Source organism: Bombus pyrosoma, linkage group LG6 (assembly GCF_014825855.1).
Source record: "Bombus pyrosoma isolate SC7728 linkage group LG6, ASM1482585v1, whole genome shotgun sequence".
Classification (NCBI taxonomy): Eukaryota; Metazoa; Arthropoda; class Insecta; order Hymenoptera; family Apidae; genus Bombus; species Bombus pyrosoma.
Window position 1 is genome coordinate 873552 of NC_057775.1, and position 17738 is coordinate 891289.

General features: G+C 37.8%; 1 protein-coding gene across 1 annotated transcript in view; it reads left to right on the forward strand.

Annotated features, from left to right (window-relative positions):
* LOC122568269 overlaps window positions 1–17738 on the forward strand; it is a 292044-nt gene that overhangs the window by 207381 nt on the left and 66925 nt on the right. Inside the window, exon 6 of the mRNA XM_043727837.1 lies at window positions 5966–6017. Coding sequence (XP_043583772.1) covers window positions 5966–6017 — 52 coding nt within the window. The remainder of the gene's footprint in view (window positions 1–5965; window positions 6018–17738) is intronic.

A 17738-nucleotide genomic window follows, 5' to 3' on the forward strand; every position in this document is an offset into this window, starting at 1 on the left:
CATGTACTCGATCTACCATTCAACGTTATTAACTTTTTTCTCGTTGTATAAACTCACGTGTCCCGTAATTTGCTTAATTTCTCGAGTCACGTGTCCACATAAATTCGAATCTTCGTTCTAGTCAACAGAAATCGCCTTGTAAATTTCTCATGTCGTCACGGGGTACCTAGGCGAGTGTGGCATGAGCATGTGATATTTGCGACCACCGGTGTACAGCTCGCAAAGGAACACCATAATGGAATGCCTATTAGTTCTGGATAAGTGGGTTAATTGTCCATGGGTTTCAAGCAACGCCATCGACGACGCGTAAAAATCATCTTTACGCGCGCTAGCTGCCTACGGGGAGAGGTGTCGCTGGTACGAGACACTCGGACTAACGTGGATTCTGAGGGTCCGTGTATCGGGATAAGATTAGGCGTTATCGCGAAACACCTAATTAACAACCTGTCGAACGTGTGTTAAGACTTACTGGCAACTGAGTTTTCGATGTTCCACGGAGTTGCCGATATCAGCTAATCGGTATTCTATCGATGCAAGATTAGATCAACCGATAACATTTTCTTAACGTGTGTTTTCTAATAGAACATGGTTTCTTGTCGGTTTGATTCAATTTTCACCGCCTCTAGTTTAGTTATGTAAGACTCGTATAAAGAAAAGGAAAAGGAAAATATAGAGAAAGAAAATTTAACAATATATCTTGTTCTACATTTTCGATGGTGATTCGATGTTGGTTTGAATTAAACAACTGCAGAAACTATGTTTCTCTCTCCCGTTTTGCAAAAACTGTAACCTTACAATTTAAGAAAATATTGTATTATAATTACAATTGTAATTTATTTGATGGTGTGTGGTACACAATATCCTGCAAAATAATCTCTACATTTAGGAAATTTAAATTCTCTCTAAAAAAAAAAAAGAAAAAAAAGAAAAAATATTAGGTTAATTTTTTGGAAAATTTCGAATTTCAAGTAGTTTGCATAAATTCTATTTAATAAGAAGTTTGCTATATCTATAAACGATCATAAAAATCATCCTTCGCAAACTCCGCCTTCAACTTCCTTGCGAATTCTCAAATAAACGTGTAAAATACGATAATATCAAAGTCCATCGAGATAATGATACTATATTAAAATGAAACAGAACGAGTATCTTAGAAGTAAATAATTTCAAATTAAATTACCTGAATAACAAAAACCAGACCACCGTAAAAGCCTAATGATCGGGCATTTATTTTCATTTCTCTGCGGGTAAAGTTGTATGCGGAAGTTGCCACGATATTTTCTCTACGCGCGAAATAATCGTTCAGTACATTCTCGTAATTAGACAAATCACTAATTTCGATGATTTCGAGATGCTACGGCGTCCTGTATCTCGAACTGTTACGACACTCGAGAAAAAGGAGTCGCCGGTAAGAAAGAAGGACTGACGTATCGAGATATGATTCATCTCTATAATTAATTACTATGACTTATGGTGGAGGCTCAAGGATGAATAAAAGACCACGTGCAGTGAAAATTGAGGAGGAAATGAGAGGTACCCGGGGGAAAGCAGACTCTGTGATTAAGACCGAACACCGATACGTGTGACGGATACGCGAATATTATAGCCAAGTGGAAATGCTGTTTCTAGCTAGACGTTAATGAGCATATCCTGTTTCCTCGCGTACTCTTGTTCCCATATATGTGTTTGTGTGATCTTCGTTGTAACTATGAGGATAAATAATTATCTATATCGATGAAAATAAAACTATATGTATCAAACGGATTAACACGAAAACAAATGTGTTGTTATTAATTTCGCAAAAATATTTGTTTCAAATATTCTCGATTGATTTATATAGGCAGAAATAGAAAATTATTATTTAATATTAATACGAATCGCGTGATATTAATTTAATGTAAATTGTCTAATATTAATCATTTTACTGCACGCGGTATATACAAGGGCATTGAAGAATCTCTTACTGAAAGTACGTAATATATTTTTCTAAAAAAAGAACTAGCTTGTTCCTGTTAAGATTTATCAAATGTTAAACGGAAATTCGAGATAAGATTACGCTAGATAAAACGAAATTTACACTTGCTTTTATATGTCCTTTTCTTTGAAAAACGCTTGGACATCCCGCACTAAGAATATTCGCTCGTATAACTGATTTCCGTTGAACTATTTCCTTCTTGAAACTTGACTTTAACCAGTTTACTAATGTCAATTTCCTGTGTATGACAGTTATTCTTTCTTCGTCATGAGTGCAGAGTCAATAACATGCGTATAACTGTATAGAATTCTGCGCATTAAACAGATGATTAAATTTATTCGTAGAGAGATACAAGTGCGGATTGTAAGAAGCGATTATGGTTACTGAATAGCTAACTACCTGTGCTTAATGAACTACATAAACGAGTCTTCCAATATCATCGAGCCATAAGCGGACGAGAAGAAAAGGAGGTTTACAGTTACGCCCGTTGACAGATTCGAGAAAAACCCACGCAACGTTCATTTTAATGCAATCTGACAAAATCATATTACCTGCTGCACGTCTCCTAAGATAACGAATACCATTATGTCTCTATAAAAATTTCGAAGCAACTTCTATAAATTTTGCCAAATATGTTAATGATTCCAGCAAGTTAAGCTTCAGCTGTTTCTCTTTTAAATCTATTCAAGCGCGTGACGTCAGCCACGATCACAACACGTCCGATTTCAATTAATAACTAACTCCTTTAACCGAATAATTTATAGCTCCTACTAAATTGTGTGTTCTAAGAACTGAATTCTAACATAGGAAAATTAATAATGATTTAATACTTACGGGAAATTCATTAGAGCTCTTAGTCATCACGGTATTGAAATAGAATTTTAACCTCTGACCGTAACCGTGATAAAATGTTGAACTGGAAACGGACGAGATCAAAAATTATCCGATAAATTAGTACAATATTAATGTTTCGCATATAGTACAATTTCCTATAGTGTGGTTAACAAGTTGCTAGTTAGTACAGCATTAAACTATAGTTAAAACTGAAAAAAGAAAACTGTACAAGAAACTACTAGGAAAAAAACACAAGTCTATGGCCACCAAAAATGTAGGTTACATGGTCTTTCAAGTCTTTCAAGTGTCAACTTCTTCAAAATTCAAGCCTAAAAGAGGCTCTTAAAACAGTAACGTTCAAGTCTGACGTCAGTTGAAACTCTCGAACGACGTGGAGCGCTATCACGCATTATCCATTGTTGCGTATGCGCATACTCGAGGCGAGGGCCGCGAGAAAAAGAATCCGGCGGCTCGATCTTCCGGAACGCGAAAAAAACGGGACCGTAACGCACGATCAATATTCATAAACGTTCGCTCGGAAACAAGGGCGGGTTGGTCGAAGGAGGCGGAGGAGGAGGAGCAGGAGGAGAAAGAAGAGGATAGAAAGAGGATCGCAGCGGAGAGAGTCCAATTAAGGCACCAGGAAGAGGGAGATTTCTCTCAGCGGAGAGTTAACGCGAACCTAGCATACGCGTGTAAACGGCGTCCTCTACGTATGTATTTAGATCGTGGCGAGTCTAACCTAGGCCCCCAGTCCAGATTTATTATCCCGCGGGACGTAGGCAGATCGCCCACCACTACCACCAGACTAGCTTCCCACGCATCCCTCATTCGCCGATATCTACTTAGTCTCATCGGAGGTTGCTTTACCGAGGTTTGTTGCTTCGCTAGAGATCAACCTATTCCAATACTGAGACATCGTAGATTTCACGACTACGGTGATGTCGTGTCAACCTGTTAACCCTGTTGCGTCCTTTCGGTCATTTTCGACGAAATTCGTTTTGTCTATCCTTAGAAAATTTCGTACGATTAAAGGGAAATATGAAAGAACTGTACTTTTGGTTTCTCGGGATCGATCGTATTATACGAAATATTGTAGTTTCGAGCCTGCTCTGAACGAGCGAAACGTAACGTTCGCGAAACGTTGTCGCAAAAGTACGGCGAGTAACACGGTTGATCCGCAAAAACGAAAAGTACCACATCCATTAACCATCGTGAAAACTTAAAATCTGTAAAAGAATTCACACTTAACGCTGTTCGAGGCTTGCGGATAGAAACCGCGTCTTGAAGGAATTTCTTTCCGACGTTTGCAGGATTGGAACGAAATTCTTTTTGGGCACGCCTTCTATTCGAAAACCTCGAACAGTGTTAAGCGTAAGAATCCACGTCGCGAAAACCTCGAATCTTATAAAAGAATCGTTATTCATATGTGTGATCTCTCGTTTCAATTGTTTGCTAATGCTTCTCTTAAGACAACTATCGCCCCGTTCGATTTGGATGGCCATATCGTGGAGTAAGAACAGGAAATGATTAAAATCAGCACGGTACCAACGCGTTAATTCATCATTCATATTGCCAATCCCTCGGATATAGTAATTTCTTTATTCGCTGCAAAATCTGGTAGCTATATTTGTCTTTTATTACATACGTCATGGAACATGCTTTTTCCTTGTACGTATGCGTGACATGCTTGATACGCCCAGTAGGAAGAGACATGTAAGTATAACAGAATGACCGATCGAATAGCGGCGCTAACTCAGCAGGTTAACCCACACGATCGACCGATCGCGTCATCTTCTTATATCTTCGATGACGTCACGCGACTATCTCCACAGAAGGTTAAGGACCTCGGAATCGGTTCCAAAGCACCTGAATGTATCTGGACGTGCGATTGAATTCGGCGACTTGGTCCCTCGTCTTCCCCAAAACGGAACAACGCGCTTACCGACAGAGAACCGCTTTGATAAAAATACAATTTCGTTAAAAAGATACTGATTAAGCATTGAGCAAAACGAGCATTTGAACATTTTTGCGTTATTAGAAATATATAAAAATCGAACGAAGCACTTTGATCTAATTTAAATAGCCAATCTTAAATTCTTAATAGCCTTTTTAAAATGGTTAAGAGTTTTATTTCTATCCTCTGTTAATCATTCGTTACGCATGTACGATCGGGTGATAATAAATTGTGGTGTTTTAAGAACGGATAAAGCTTTAAAGTAAAAATGAAGATTGGATAAGTGTGGTTTCCTAAAAATGGGCAAATTTAAAAAAACTAGATTGCAACGAAGAATATTGCGGCAATTTTGTGCAACTGTGTTTGTAGGTGCTTATAATGTCGCAACCTGCTAGCAATGTTGATTACTACGCTGCTCTACATGATCCATCATCATATATGATTATAATGATTATATGTCACCCTGCACAAACAACCACGTCATCTTTTAATTTCTCGGCATCGACGAACCATATCCTGCTTCCTTACCTACTCGATCACCGTTCGAACAATGTTATAAAGTGAAAATACCAGAATAAATTACATTAACTGACCAAAATAACGAAATAATAATATGTAATTTAAGTACGAGATGTCAGTCTCGCTCGACAATTTCATTATTCTTTAATTCTGTGATATTGCGCGTCGTTGAATCTGGACAACTTTCAAATCAAATCAATCCATAAAGTCTATAAAATTAAATTGTTATGTAATAAAGCGATTCTTGAGAACGACTCGTCCCTTGAAACGATATAGACATCTTGTTTGATGAAATGATTTTGATGAAAATTTTGGACAAACGTTACATTATCTTTCCAAAAAATACGTAGTTCTCGAGTTAGTTTCACCATCAAGCCTTAAAGTTCAATTCCTGTACTCGTTCTTAATACTTCGATTCACTCGGACATTTCGAATCGATAAATGGTGCGTTCTAATCCTTCCGCGATCCTTGCATCTTCTGTGTCTCGATCTCACTGTTTCGGATTCAGAGAAAGAATCTTAAGATCTCGAGAAAATTTTCAGCGTACGATTCTAATAACGATTCATCCACGTTTCTCTGAAACTTAAGATATTTTTTCACGATGGACAAATGTGATTCACTTTTATGTGAAATTGCACGTGAATACTTTCATGCAACGGTTTATGTTTTTTTTTTTCAGACAGAAGGCGCTCGCCGTACGATGCACGACGCATACAAGCAGCCGCCCCAAGGTAAATGTACCATATTGCGTAACAATAACTACAGAACGATGTCCCAATCGAATCTTCTCGGATCCACGTTCGGCGAACTTTCCCAGACCAATTAACCGTTCGAAGCGGGTAATGTATTCGCGGAAAAATGTTCGGGGCGACGAAGCCAGGCAACAGCAGGCAGCACACGACGCGTTCGAGCTTCGACTTATCGAGCTGAATCGTGTGGCGTTCGACCGCTGCAGGGATATAAATGCTATGTTACAAGCCGAACGGACGCGATAAAAATTCATTACAAGCGCAAAGTGCTCGCGCGAGCAAGCGATTTACGCCTACGGCGATGCGAGCCCAACGGCAGTCTCCTCGCTGGCAATAATTAGCGCGTGTGACGGAACGATCCGTCATCATTGATAATTATGACGATTATGCGCGGCCAGTGCATCGCGTGCGTTAATGCGACCTGCCGCCGTCTGATCGTTGCGCACGTCTAACTTAATTGCGCTAACCTACGAAACGTCGATTAACGATCGCAATAACCGGACGCCATGACAACCGCCTTAAATCAACTCAACCAACGACCAATACATCGACATGCGATAGCACGGTGTGCACGAGCCTTTATCTACGTTCGCTAATACTTCCTCCCGTTCTTAAGACTCGCTCAGATCAATCAAGTTACGTTCTTACTATTAGTTGAATTCTAATCGTTTTAATCCGACCGATTTGACTCCGATTTTGCGTTTATACGAAGCAAGTTGTTCGGCTTGAACGAGATTCAATTTAATCTCGCTGGAATCGCGTTGTTCTATCATTGACACATGTCTCAGTCCTGTTACTATTCTCGAATTTGTATACCTCGATATTGCCTTCATTTTAGCGAAGAAGAATTTTTAACGTTTTAAGAAGACGTTTAACGTGAAATATTAAATATGCCAAACGCACTTGCATTATTTTAGTAATTGGTAAAATGAAAAATCTGGCACCTATAGTTGTCACAAATTTGGCAGCTTTACTACGAATCACTTTGGCGTGTTTGAGGCTGTTAAAATAGATTGCTGTAAAAGATAAAGAAAATTATGTAAGATAAAGAAAACCACGTAGGAATGTCTCTTTGGCAACTGAGTAGAGTGCTTAAAAAACTGTCAGTTTCGTTTAGAAAACGAATATCAGCAAACAACTAGAAATTTCATTATCTTATCTAACAAAACTGCTATTCGTTACAAATAAAAAAATGATTACGAGGTGCGGAATTTCGCTTGAAGCCTGGTAAGATACAATATTTCAAGCCACGCGAAGCAACAAGTTCGTATTAATAAGGCGACTTCAGGCATCTTCGAACCGAGCAACTGAAAATAAAATGGCTTGACAAATGAGCATGATCGTAGTAACTCGAAATAATATTTCAAATGAAATTAAATTGAATTCGAATCGTTCGAATTCAAGCATCTTAACTCATCCGAACGAGGCTTAAACCGTCTATTTCGTGTTCACCATTTTGCCATAGTGGATGGGCTAGATTATTTAGCCGTGGCCTCGATTTCATATACAAGTAATAAAGATTTAATGGCGGCCTATTTGTATAGTTTATTATTCACTGAACGTATGCTGTGCCGATCGATATTTCATGCGTACGATTTTACGCTGTACACACCGCGGTTGCAACCGTGTTGCACACACCTTTTATCACAGCAGCAACTATGTTTTATCCGCGGATCGAAGACGAGCAGGGCGTTTCTATTCACCGTGTTTACGGCTTATCGTTAAATAATAATTGCCGTCCACTCGTCGAAGATAACGTATTATATCAGCGGTACTGAATACATTAGCGCCATTAATAGCGGATACTTTCAACCGCTCTCCTTCTTCTCCTCTCTTTTTCTTCGTTTCACTGTTTTTCTTTTTCGGTTTTCTTTTTGCTTTTCTTCTTTTAATCGATTGCAGCATCGTTATCTTTGCCAATGTATTAAACGCTTCGTTGGCTTAACTAATTCGCGCCGTACGTGCCTCCATTCGCTCAATTTCAATGAAAGCGAATTGTTCGTTATTCCGCAACGTCCGTCATTTTATATCTTATTATTATTATTATCGTAGATTCGATTTGTTTTCAAGAAATATGCTACAGTGACACACTTACGTTAAATACTTAAGTTTTCATTAGACGTGTCTTTTCTTTGTAATATTTTATTAAACATTTTTCGATAATATTTTACAGTCTGTGTACAGGGTGAGTCAGCAATGATGACCACTTGAAATAATTCGTTATCTATTGACTTTATCAAAGAACGTTTAAAATAAAACTTATTGTATTCGGACGACCTGATTAGGGGAGTACAATTTGATTTTTTAATAGCTTACATTTGTTGAGATATTCACGTTGAGTACATGTGACCTCGAGTTTTTTAGATGGCACCGTATATTTTTTATAACATTAGTCGATTCAACTGGGTATTTCACACAAAAGAATATTGAATTATTCATTTAATCTGTTCGTCGAATTGTTTGTTTGTCAGTTGTTTTCGTTGTCTTCGTCTCTCATACGTTAAATTCGTCAAATTAATGTTAACTTGGATTAAATTTAAATTAAATTAAAGTTTGTGCTTTTCTTGTAAAGGATGCTATATCTTGTAAAGGGTGTTATAGAAAAGATATGGTGCCATTAAAAAAACTCAGAGATCAGAGTATTTAAAAAACTATAAGGTATTACGAAATCAAACTATATTCGCCTGATCAGGTCTCTCGAATACAATAAATTTTATTTCAAACATTTTTCAATCAAGTCGATAAATAACGACTTATTTCAAGTGATCAGTCTTACTGACTCACCTCGTATATGTACATATCATACTGAAAATATACTGCTCGATGATCTTTTTTAGCTGCACCATTTCACCTGTGTTCTTCGTGTATAAAACACAAACATTAGTTCTAATTTCTATTCATTCATCTAATTCCTTGATACCACTTCGTATGTAATTTCCGTACAACACTAATCAAACTTTAAATTAATCCTTTTTGCACTACTAAGCAGTTGGTTATAATGTATTACGTTACGCCGCAATAGCAAAAAGGTATCGACTACAGAATTAAAAAAGCTCGTATTAAATGTCCAGACACGTACTTTTCAAAAATTACATGTATTAAGAACTCATCGAAAGAAATTACCATCCAACAGAAGTTGCACAACCTAATTGCACAATCGTGCACCGAGAAACACAGATGTTAAAGATAGCGTGTGTTGAAGACTTAATTCTAAACCATCGAACCCTTCTTAAAATAATCATCTCTTCATCCTTAAGATCTGCCGTATTTCAAATATCAGATACAAAAATACATGCCTTTTACCTTTTATGGTTACTATTTCGATTTTTAGATACTTTGCTTAGTAATTAATCGTTATATCAATTAGATCGTACTATTTTATGCAACTTGGAGTTATTTGAATTATTTATAACGATATAGTTCCAATGATTCGATTAAACATTTCTACTATCAATTCAAAAACTTTAGAAATATCACTTTCATCTTTTTACTAATTATTAAGAATTCTAGATGTCTCGTATGAAATTAACATGAATAATTGCGTTACGTGTAATGACATTTAAGATGCGCAATGTTATTTACTGTATTTGATGGCCAGCTTGATTTTCTATTCAGCTACGTTCTTTAACGAGCTGATAATTAATTCAGCAACTAATGATCGAATCAATCGATAATCAACGAAGAAAACGAAGAAAATGACGCCTTAAATGATAGATATGTGATTACATATGATAATTCACAATTCACTAGCATCTCAAAGTAAAATCGCGCGAATATAACAACGAGACACAAAACACAAATAAAAACGATGAAAAGGAAAGAATTGTGGAAGAAGATTAAAAATGTTTTATCGACTTCTACCGTCTATGATCCTTCGGAACATGATGCTGGCGTTAAGCTCCTTACGGAGATGGCGCAGTTGCACACACGATTCGTGGCGGAACAGCACGTATCGTCGCGTCGCCCGGAATTTTATAAGGCATTAATTGCAGTCGACTGGCGATTTATAGAGGCGGACTCATCAATTAGAGAAATTTGCATAGACGTTTTAATTAGCGTTGCCGCACCACCGGAGGGCCACGGTCGCCTTCCGCCTCTCCTTTAACGCCATCTTTCATCCCTTTATCCTGCTTCGACTCGCGCTATTTACCCGCTTGTTCGCTCTGTACGTATATATCATTTGTGTATATAAGTTGGTATGCTTGTACATGCTCGTTCTCAACCCTCCATAACCGCGTACTTTTTCAACTTGACTCGAATAAAAAATTTATGCAACAGGCAAATAGCAAATATTCATTGCTAGATATAAATTAGTAATTAAATTCGATCGTGATGAATATTTTAATACGTGAGAGAGAAAAAAATGGTTTGTAACCGTCAAATCATGATAAAGAAGCAGAACTTGTGCAATGTATATGCGCGTATAAATAGTAGTAGAAGCAAGGAAAGCTTTTTACAAGCTGCAAAGCTAGAAGTTCGTTTTAGTACCAAGTTCGTTTAAGAAGTACCAGTTCGTTTCTTTTTTTAACGTGATATTAGAATAACTAATAACGAAATTAATACTAAAGTATGATAGTAATTCAATTAGGAATAGGTTCATAAAATTATAAAAAAATGTGGATATCAATCTGCAAGACACATTCAGAAACAAAAATTATCACATTTATATAGAACAAATCTTGATAGCATTTAGTACCTCACTAATTTTATTAATTTTTATTAAAACGTAGAACTACAAAATTAAAGTAAGACTAATCCTACACGATTATGAGATATCACACAATATCTCATAATAATTTTCTACTGGACTTTAACGTTTAAAAATAACCTTTATTGTAACGTAACATTCTATGGCAGGTTTAATGGAGGATCAGATCATCTTGGATTTTTCTATTAGTAATCTTGTACCTAAATTACATTTTGCCAAAAAGAAGCAAGCAATTTTTACTTACAATGGTATATTACCGATTTGTCAGACAATAGCAAAACCGTGTCTCACTTTAGGCTATGTCACAATAGATGCTTGTTCTGACGAATGAAATCTCCGAAAATTGAAATGCGTCCGCTCATATTCAATTGCTGTGACTCATCCGTATTCGTGAGACCACGCATCCGCCGTAATCATAGCCTCAGTTTACTGACAAACGCACAAGAATGTAATATCTATCTAATACCTAATACGTTGTAGAAAATGAAATTATTCCCCGCAAACAAAAATTCCCAAATGGAACACAGAGCATGTGCTCCATACCCTCCTCGTCGTTAACTCCGTCATAAACGAGCGTCGATCGAATTATCCAGCAAGAAACCGGCGCTTTCACCCGATCGATTCGACCACGGGGAGTCGGCTGGAATTGCAAAACGTCGGTCGGCGTAACACGAAGTCTTTATTCGCATAAAAAAAAAAAGAAAAAGAAAAGAAAAGGAAGGTTAACGGCATGCGGCGTGTGTGGGATGCGTTTCTTTTCGTTGCTCTGTATCGGTTCGTGTTATTCGACTGATCGATCAAGGGCCCGCCATTTGATTATAACGACCGCCTTTTCCCTGCTTCGAAATACCCGACCAAGCTACGATCGACGTTTTCTCGTTTTTATCGATCGTCCAACGCACGAATTATCCGCGTGCTTTCGCGACACTATCTCGAGCGGAATTCGCCACAGCTGCGAGTCGAATGATTATGACTGGCTATGTTGGCCGAGTTATGGCTTCCGATACACAAGCCGTTTACACCTATATTCTTATCTTCTGAATAATGTAGTAACTTTGCGTATACAACGGATAATTAACATGGCGCGGAATGTCAATTGGTATCAAGGTATTTATGCGGTACGGCGGTATATAACAGTAGATATGTATAGTGTTTTACAGGATGTTTCTTTTAGCTCTTAGACCGCGATTAGGCGGCCGCTGAAATAGCTTAAAGTAACGAACGTTGGGACAAAGTAGCGTGGCATTATAACGTGCATTACCGACCATAAATCATCGGACTCTTAGTATTGTTATATTGTATCAGGGTTGTTTGGAAACTTTGCAGAGAAATTTATCGAGAATTTACAACGTAAATATGATGTAGCATTTTTAAAACATTGGAACTTTATTTAACGATATAAGTAGTGATTTTTAGTTTGCTTTGCCATTCTATGATCAGCTTTATGATTATTTTTCTAATGAAATAGTTTCTGGTAATAATTTCTTTGTAATAAATTTCGCGCACACATAGAGCAAACAGTCTGTTGGTATAAAAAAATTGTATTTTATTTTTTATTTTATTAAATCTTACTTTCCGTTTCACGAAGAATAGAATGAATACTGGTGAAACAATTAATTGTCTTTTAATAAACATTATGTTTAACGTTAACAGATGTTCTGTATTTTACTGACGATTTTATACATACTTTTTTATGGATCTCGAACGAAGTCCAAATTTACTAATATTCGCAAAACGTGGTTTAAATTATATATCGAATACCAATTTTTCCTCCGGTCGATTACGAGTTGTTTTGTTCGACATACCTGAAACAAAAATGAAAAAATATATTTAATTGATCATTACGTGATATCAATGAAAAAAGTGTATAACTATATATAATAATTTGAACAGTTATCCACATAATACGAAATATTAAATATGCATCAGATATAATATTACATATACACCTAATACAAAGAGATTATATATATGTATGTGTAAACATGCCATTTAGGCCACTTACAAGTATATTAGATTCAAATTAAAAAACAATCAGCAATATCAGATACCCACAATTACATTGCTTCTATTAAACTTCAAGAAAATCCACGCCAGGAATTAATTTGCGAAATCATAGATTCTAAGAAACTCTTAAACGGTACACGTATGCCATAGGATACGTTTAGTTAAACGTTCTCTACGACGAGGTCCATTAAACGCCTCCATCAAAAAGACTCTTAATCCAACAAGCGTCTCCTGTTTTTTCTTCAAATTCCCCGAAGAAAAAAACTTTGGCTGAAATCAACGACCTCGCCTCTGTGGCACCTTCCCGTCCCCAAAATGATCATGAAACCAAATTTCTGCGCGAAATGCCAGCGACATTAGATCACGATCGCGTTTGGCCCCGGCTCTTTCATTTTTTTCTGCTCTCTGGTCGACTATGCTAATTCGAAGTCTCAATATGGCATTAAATCACGGCGGCTGAATTTCGCGAACACGGCACAACAGACATCCTGCTAGCTCACGAAAAGCCAAAAGGCGAACTCGGCAGAAGATAAGGTTTCTCGCCGCTACGAAGCTAGCAGCGTGCCAACTTGGTCACCGCTTTCCTTTTCTCCAAACGAGAATTCCTCGAATTAGAGGGCAGCACGAGCATGGGGTACGCAGACCGCTTTTAAGGGAACCAGTCTGCGTATCGCGTGCACATTGCCACGAATTTCATCCATTATATGGTGGAGAGTTTTGGGTAATTAGCCGTGTCCCTGAACTAATCCTTCGTCCATTTTCTACTCGGTCTGCACACTTTGTCTCCGCTATCGCGGTCCACCATCTAATGGCTCGTGATAGAGGAGCGAGAAGAAGAGAGCGTGTCTCTTTGTCTGGACCGTGGCTGGCCAACGCTCGAGAAGATTCTCTTCCGAGCGAAATGTCAAGAAGGAGGCGGTTAATTCTCAGCATTTACCCAGCCGGCAGTCTGACCCAACTATTCATTAGACGGCAGTGCTGCATCCCGTAGCGTCCTCTTCTTTTTTCTTTCTCTTGTTCTTCTTCTTCTTCTTCTTCGTCGTCGTCGTCGTCTTCTTCGCGACGATCCGAGACGAAGAAAAACTTGAGCTAGGATGACAGAGAAAAGAGGATGGCGCGAGAAAGAGGCAGAAAAGAGAGACGTTGTGCAACCTGGCTCGCGACTCACTTACCATCCTCCAACTATGTGATTTCGAACAGAGAAGCTTTGACTGAGCGAAGTTGAAACATTCCAGCGGATATTGGGAAACTTGGAATTCGCTCTCTGGCGTTCTATGAATTAATTAGAGGACTCGACTAGCTATGGACGGCAATAAATTTGCCAAGATAACGTTACTCTCAAGGTAACGCTGTTGGTGTTGTAACGAAGTCTAATGGATATAGAATGGTAATTCTTTATCGTCTCTCGGGGATGTTCCTGGAGTGGTTGAAACGAGATATGTATTTGGCACTCGGTCACCCTAAGTAGCTGCGTACTTTTTGATTACTGAATTAGTGGAGATAATGTTGATGAGTCGGCAGTAGCAGCTAGACTTTATCTTAAAATTTTATTAATCTTTTTACTTATTTAGCATAGAAATTAGTGTCCTATTTTTGTATGGCTTGAATATGTTTAGCAGCTAACTGTGCGAAATAGTCGAAACTATACGCGCGTTTAAAATGTACGCTATGCCTCATAACTGTAAAATCATTCTAAAACGTTCGATCCTTATACAGATACAGGATACGATACAGCAAGATCTGATTATGAGTATGCAAAACCGAGCAGTTAAACTTATTGGAAATAGAGGATGACACATATGTTACTAAATTATTGTTATAATTTTACTTTATGGCCTGCTGAATCCAAGTTTTGCATAATAAAATATCCTGTTATACCGGTTCTATAGTTATAAAACAAGAATTATGTTTTTCCCATTTTTCTTTCTTTTCAGTAAATATGCAATCTATCCTTTTTTGGGGAGCAAGAAGTAAATTGTTTCTCAGTACGATTCGAGGTACTCGTATGACATACGTAATTCCTTATTATACTAACCGCAATACATAAGGATCTAAATATTATGAGTGTGGGTAGTTACGTCATGGCATTTGTCAACACATTTCGTCAAAAGTATAAAACATGAAAATAAAATATACAAATAAGAAAAAAGACCATTCGAGATGGAATAAAATCTCTGATCCAAGGAGCAAAGATTTATTACGTCATTTATTTCTTTACAAAAACGAAACACCCACTATCACAAAATCAGCACCTCGCTAAATTCTTCTTGTCACTCTAACCATATTCGGTCCCTACATCCTACACCCAATATTGCCAACCGTTTCTATCTCGTAAGTTATCTGCCGACGTCGAACAAAAACACCACGCTCCAATTTTCACACAGCACGATACTTGTCACCGGACTTCCTTACAACGGTTCTACCTGTTTCGCTTTTCGAAGGTTTCCCGTGCATTCGCGGAACCTATCTCTTTCATCGTAACTATTGTCAGCCTACGCGGCACCGTTCGTTCGCACGCAGTTGGCGAACGCAAAAAAAGAAACGGGGTAGCCGGAGAATCGAGAGAAGGATGGTAAAACCGACTTTCACTTCGCTGGCGCCAATCGACGCGGTGTACACGCTCGTCATCGTTTAACTTCTCGATGATCGGCGCTCGGTTACATAACTTCCGCCGGATTCTAGCTGTTTTTCCACGAGATCTCTGGTTCTCAGGTGGAAGTCGCGGCACCTGCATTAAGTGAAACGATAATACAAACGCATCGCGTGGGCAGTTTAATGCGAATCGTTCGTCAGGCTGTTCTCACGCAAGTCGATACTCGCGTCATCGCTCGCGTCATTCGTTCCTCCTTTCCTCTATTCAATTAACCTCACGCTGATTCAGTAAGCTTCCTAGTTCTAGGAAAGTTAACTCGATCGACGGAGAAACGGTCTCTCATATTCTGGGCGTGGATTACTTGTTACAGGTTTGGGCTACTTTGAAATGAATCCAGAGATGACAATTTGAAATATTGAATCGTACACAATATTATTGCCATTAACATAACCAAAATCATTGCCAAATCGAAATTTAATCCATACGTAACTCAAGTTGACTTGAAATATTAACATTCAATAAAACCATATCAAGCTCAATCTGAAATTAACGTAGCTAAAATCACTGTGAAGCCTAAATTTACCCGAGTCTATTCTAATCTATACCAATAATCACATCTAAACCAACCTGACTAATTAATACGCTTGAAATATTCACAAACTCAAATTAAAATTGAAGCAACTGAAACCATTGTCAAAAGTAGACTACATCCAAATGTAGCCTAGATGAGCATGAAATATGAGAAATTAATAACCCCAAACCTAAGCCAATCCGAAATAAATCTAACCAAAAACATTGCTAAATCCACGTCCATTCTCTTTACTCCCACTCTCCCTTTCCCTTCCAACATAACCGGCGGTGAACCCGACTAAAATTCCTCGAGCTCCGGATCCACGATCGTGAGAAGCCGTTACAACACCCAACGGCTCGAAGACAAGTGAACCAGTTCATCCGTCAGGAGGGAAGTTGGGGTTCAGCCGGAATTATTGCTACATTCGCGGCTTGTCACGAGTGAGGATAATGCTGAGATCGTTTCGCGATCGAAAATGATCAACTATATTTTGTAGCCTGCTTCCTGCGAATCTATCGTCGTCATTGTGACGACAAAAGAGAAAAACACAAACGTGGAAGACGATGAACGATATATCGTTTGTCGATTAACATGGTTTACCGACAATGGCGTTTCTCACGTTTTGGGATTCGTTGTACATAGCGAGGTGACGTAATTCCACAGGTTGGAATTTTGCTGGTGTACAAAATCGAGAACCTTTGATACCTGAGAATTTCGTATTAAGACATCCTCGATCAAAATCCTGTTAGATTCGTTGAATAATTTTCGATCTAAACGTGCTTTGCTTTCGTTACAAATATTTCTTGTGTTAGAGGAAAATATGAAAGAATCGTTGTTAGTATGCGTTTTCGTTCGGAATATTAAAAACTTTTTTGTCTGTGTTTCAAAATAAAATAATATTGCGATGTAAAATCTGAAATACCGAAACGAGGTTGATAAGAACTAAAGAAAATTTCAATTTCAAGCTTGCTGACCAACCTAGAAAAAATGGACCTAGTTCTCAAATCAATTATCAATAGTATTCTACATATATCTACATATGTGTGTACGATACGCAATTCATACGTAGTGCAAATACAACTCCAATGAGTGTTCACATTATTTCGATTCGAAGTCAATATATGGCGACTGAATGACTACGAAACTATTTTTAGAAACTTTACACGTTACCATGTTTGCTACAGTTGAGAAAAAATTCTCCGTGTCTGCATTCATGGCAGAGCTACGAATATCCGTACTCCAGCTCCATTTCCATTCACCTGCAATTGTAAGTCGACGTTTCACGCGTACGCCTCGTTTCCAGGCCTATCATTTGATAGTTGCAGGGGGCGAGATCGCAATCGTCTCGAACTGATTTATATCTGGTTCAATCGGTGCAACAAAAAGATGCCAAATATTTAGCCGCCATAAAAGGCATGACAGAACAAAAGCTAGGAAATATATATCACGTTTAAGAAACGGAATTTTTAGCTAGAAGTAATGATAGACATTTCGAGAAACACAAAATAATAAATCGAAACTATTGAACACCATCGACAATGAAATATAAACACATTCGGTATCTTTTTGGTGTTGTACTTTTTGCGTATGTATATGAAACATTTTTCATGCAAATTTTTGCGAACTATTCGATCCAAGCCACGCCAAAATGAATTTAAACGAACGATTATACACTTTCTAATATTTTCTTTACACGAAAATATCACTTCTTCGATATATTTTATATATTAAATATAATTTTTAAGAGACAAAGGAACGTGTTTAAAAATCCAAAGGTACACAAAATAATCAAACTCCTGCTACAATCCTGTTACGTGGTAATCG